This window comes from Schistocerca piceifrons, chromosome 5 (genome assembly GCF_021461385.2).
Source record: "Schistocerca piceifrons isolate TAMUIC-IGC-003096 chromosome 5, iqSchPice1.1, whole genome shotgun sequence".
Taxonomy (NCBI): domain Eukaryota; kingdom Metazoa; phylum Arthropoda; class Insecta; order Orthoptera; family Acrididae; genus Schistocerca; species Schistocerca piceifrons.
Window position 1 is genome coordinate 176,474,830 of NC_060142.1, and position 4,998 is coordinate 176,479,827.

Below are 4,998 nucleotides of genomic sequence, written 5' to 3' on the forward strand. Positions count from 1 at the left end.
GTGGACGTCAGGGACGAATTATTTCGGCAGTGACAACAAATATTATTCTCTTGCGAATATTCTTCTATTTCGATTTATTTGTTATCGTCTTCGAGGGATCTACAGCTTCATCTTCAACGTTGAACTTTTATCGATGTAGTACACCACAAGTATATCCTATTAAATCAGCGAAACATCAGTGTGGTAACTGTTAGTCTTAGAGAATTTCCATTGGTCTCGATAACAACATAAATTATTTGTTGACTGACCACTGTGTGTCACACACATTAAATGTTAGCACTGTGGGGAGACTGTAGTTGAGAGTATTGTACTCAACAGGTGTCTGGATCCCTCTCGGGTACCAACATGCGTACCGTGGGCCTGCCCTCTGACAACTACGACCCACCAGGCGGTCTCGCCGTCACTGCCACCGGCTGGGGCCAGACGTCCACCAGCGGCGGCGCCCCGAACAACCTGCTGAAGGTCGACATGAGCATCATAGACCGCGCCACCTGCCAGAACATCTTCGCCAACGTGAACACCGTCACGGCGCGCATGGTGTGCGCAGGACAGGCCGGCAAGAGCGTCTGCATGGGCGACTCTGGCGGCCCCCTGGTCAGTGGCAGCACGCAGGTCGGCATCGTCTCCTGGACCGGCAGCTCTTGCGAGGCTACTGGAGCCGCATACGCCAACGTCGGCAACCTTCGCTCCTGGATTAGAGATGCTACCGGTGTTTAACTAGAATCACAATCATTAAAAGCCACAGAATTATCAACAAAGAATTGTTCCACTGTAAAAGCCTTTTGGAATTTGCAAACCGTTTTCAATTGTTTCTTGTATACCTGACGATTCTGTACTGTACGCTGTAAAACAATATACTATTTGCCAGCTCACCAAAATCATAGCCGTAGTTTTTCTTCAAACCTGAAATGTAATCCTGGCAAGAGATGATTTGCAACCTCTGCCACGGCACCCACTCTCTTGGCTAAGGCTAAATGGGTGAAACTTAGTTCTCTGGTAAATGTGTGGAACGTAGTTGGTTAATGGGATGGGGGATGGGTGGTATTTGTTGGTTGGTGGTAGGGAGGAGGGGGAGAGGCAGGGTTTTACGGATATACCTTTAGGCAAGGTGTTGGCCTTAGTCTGACCGACAGTCGTCGATATAGGCGTGTGCGTCGAATGAGCAGTGAACTGGATCCAAGTGATCGAGCAACTTTTAACACAACTTTAAACACGATTCACCGGAACGTGTTACTTCAGTTACAGGGGTACATGGATTTTGACCGACGTTCCTAATGTCGAACGATTAAATTTGGTTAGGCATTGTGCAACACACAGTTAATTTTTAAATAATGCATTCGCCTATATGTTAGCTGTGACAGCATGAAATGTCCAACTGTAAGGTATTATTGGCTGTGGATATCCATCGAAGAGCTTAATGGACTCAGTCTCGCAAATTTCTTCCTGTTAGCGTCCATTCCATTTTAGATTTTGGTCACTAAGTCAGCTCAGCTTCAAACAGCCTACGATAATGGTGTTCTTAAATAAACCTTCCATAATATTTAATGTCTCGTCCGTCTTATGAACACATTTGTAACATGATATTAAACAATAATGTATTCTACATATTTGCTGAACCTCGTAACCGGTTTGGGTGATGTGTACTCGACCACTAAAGTAGACACGCTTTCTGAGCGAAAAAAAAAAAATTATCTACATTAATCCATTCCCCAACGTCCTGACTTCAAACTTTCAATTTGTTGGCAATCGCTGAGGGAGTCATCACATGTGTCACTAATTCTTCCGACCTGCCGTTCAAATCGTACTCCACTTGTTGCTTGACACGTCAACTTAATGTACCAGCACCATCACCAACCCACTTTCTGTCCCACGAAGAACACATAGCACGACCTTCCCAGTTTCTACACTGTGGCGGTAGGAATTTCCAGCAAAGCAGAACATTCGACTATTTGACTTTCTATCTGTCTCTGTACTGCAGTTTCGAAATGTTATGCCAATGTACTCCATATTCCGCAGCTCTTTTGACTGCATCAAATAATGGCAGAATAGCGGGTTTTCGGAATTGTAATGTCAGCTTTAAGAGAAGCATCCGTGGAAACACGTCACATGATGTGATGCACGTGAAGGACGTACCTGAGATTGTCGCTCATTTTTTCAGTTCTGCTCTGCTGCTACATTGTTCACACGTTTCTTTTGGAGGCATAAAGAATTGTTACAGGAGTAAAGGGTTTTTCCATCTATCATTCACTGAAATGAAATGGAATGATAGTATGTCATTTATGGTCGGGATGTCCCCACTTGGGGAAGTTCGGCCGCCGAGTTGCAAGTCTTTTAAATGGACACCACAGTTTGGAACTTGCCTGTCGACAGTGGTGAAAAGATGATGAGGATAACGCAACACTCAGTCTTCGAGAGGGGAAAATCTCCTACCCGATCGGGCATCAAACCCGGGCCCTCAGCATGACAGTCCATAGCAGTCAGCCGCGATGTCCACGAAGCTAAGGAGGAGGGCTTAATATTCACTGATAAAATGTAAGGAGTGAATCGATGTTAAAGTTGCTTGGGGAGTGGTAAGACCAGACCTTCAGATGAACATCAGTCACACTATAAAAAAGATAATAAGTCAGCCATTTTATGAAAAATAACAATTAACAATGAAATTACAGTCTAGGACTAGTGAAATTAATTTGGTTTTAGTATGATACGAATGTGGTCACGACTGAAACCAGGCATCAGTTGACAATACTGAACGCCCCATTCTACAGAAACAGGTCAACTAGCTCAGTAACTGGTCCTTCTAAAAAATATAACCGAAATACATTTAACGATAACACGACCCACATAGCAGAAGGCTCTTTAAAGCTCCCCAAATTACACATTACATTGACGGCAGCCAAACATAAATTTTAATAACCTTTCAAAATGCTAGGGAATAATTTAACCCCCCACCCCTCCCGCTGCACAAACAAAAATTTAAACAGGAACAACTTAAAACAATTCGGGTTGCTTCTTATGGTAAAAGCTGTTAACTCCTGATGCTTGATCAGCAGAAAGTCCTTAAATAATTAAACCCCAAAAACAAGAACGAGAAGAAATTAAAACAACGCTGCTTGCATCTGATGGCAATAGCTATTAAATTTGAATAGTTAAAAAGGAGGTACTATTAATCCCGGTACAAGCACAATACAGCTAGTTTGAAATTAGTGCAGACTATGCTAATGACGGGAACGTAATCCAATAGCATAAGACAAAGGCAGGGTATCAAATAAGACAAGCTACAAGGAGTCACATTAATAAAAACTGAAAACCAAACGCACCCATTGAGCAAGTTCAGAGCAGCTGTACCGCAGTAATCTGTTCTCCAGATCCACGCCGGGATACAAAATGAGAAATAAACAACTTTAACCTGCAGACAAAAACTTTAAACATGTGGGATAGAGTTGTTGTTGTTGTTGTGGTCTTCAGTCCAGAGACTGGTTTGATGCAGCTCTCCATGCTACTATATCCTGTACAAGCTTCTTCATCTCCCAGTACCTACTGGAAACTACATCCTTCTGAATATGTTTAGTGTATTCATCTCTTGGTCTCCTTCCACGATTTTTACTCTCCACGCTACTCTCAAATACGAAACTGGTGATCCCTTGATGCCTCAGAATATGCCCTACCAACCGATCCCTTTTTCTAGTCAAGTTGTGCCACAAATTTCTCTTCTCTCCAGTTCTATTCAGTACCTCCTCATTAGTTACTTGATCTACCCATCTAATCTTCAGCATTCTTTTGAAGCACCACATATCGAAAGCTTTTATTCTCTTCTTGTCTAAACTATTTATCGTCCACGTTTCTCTTCCATACATGGCTACACTCCATACAAATACTTCCAGAAACGACCTGCTGACACTTAAATCTATACTCGATGTTAACAAATTTCTCTTCTTCAGAAACGCTTTCCTTGCCGTTGACAGTCTACATTTTATATCCTCTCTACTTCGACCATCATCAGTTATATTGCTCCCCAAATAGCAAAACTCCTTTACTACTTTAAGTGTCAAATTTCCTAATCCAATTCCCGCAGCATCACCCGATTTAATTCGACTGCATTCCATTATCCTCGTTTTGCTTTTGTTGATGTTCATCTTATATCCTCCTTTCAAGACACCGTCCATTCCGTTAAGCTGCTCTTCCAGGTCCTTTGCTGTCTCTGGCATAGTTACAATATCATCGGCAAACCTCTAAGTTTTTATTTCTTCTCCATGGATTTTAATTCCTACTCCGAAATTTTCTTTTGTTTCCTTTTCTGCTTGCTTAATATACAGATTAAATAACATCGAGGTTAGGCTACAGCCCTGTCTCACTCCCTTCCCAACCACTGCTTCCCTTTGATGCCAATCGACTCTTATAACTGCCATCTGGTGTCTGTACAAATTGTAAAAACCTCTTCTCTCTCTGTATTTTATCCCTGCCACCTTCAGAATTTGAAAGTGAGTGTTCCAGTCAACACTGTCAAAAGCTTTCTCTAAGTCTACAAATGCTAGAAACCTAGGTTTTCCCAAGTAGTAACCGACTGCAACTCAACAGGGAACGAAGTCTCGCAAATATCACTGAACTGACAGCAATGTGGGTTAAAGCTAGATTCGTGGCACCAGCTCACGGCAACGCGGAATATCCTGAAACGCAGTCACCAAGTTTAGTACTTCCCGTCCAGCGTGATGGTGGTGGAGGGAGTGGCCACTTGTACACCAGTCTTCCTATGGTGGCAGCCCGCGATCCGGTGATTCTTCAGCCCGATGTGCAGCTGCCCACTTCACATCCAAATCCCATCCGCAGCTCTGGACGCGTCCCCTCGGTTTGTCTGCTGGGACTCCTGCTCGAGAGCCCGGTAGGCCTGCAAAAGGCTTGGAACTTGACGCTCACGCCATTGGTATCGCCACACGCCAAGCCGTTGTTTAGTTGCAGTCATTTGTGAACAGGTGATATATCGATAGAAGCCGACACAGTTTA

The 4,998-nt window shown here is 43.5% G+C and overlaps 1 protein-coding gene across 1 annotated transcript; it reads left to right on the forward strand.

Moving 5' to 3' along the window:
• The first annotated feature begins 333 nt into the window (after positions 1-333).
• On the forward strand, positions 334-717 carry LOC124798850 (trypsin alpha-3-like). Its single transcript, XM_047262382.1, has one exon. It carries the CDS (start codon positions 346-348, stop codon positions 715-717), a length of 372 nt encoding a protein of 123 aa, XP_047118338.1. The 5' UTR covers positions 334-345.
• The last annotated feature ends 4,281 nt before the right edge of the window (positions 718-4,998 follow it).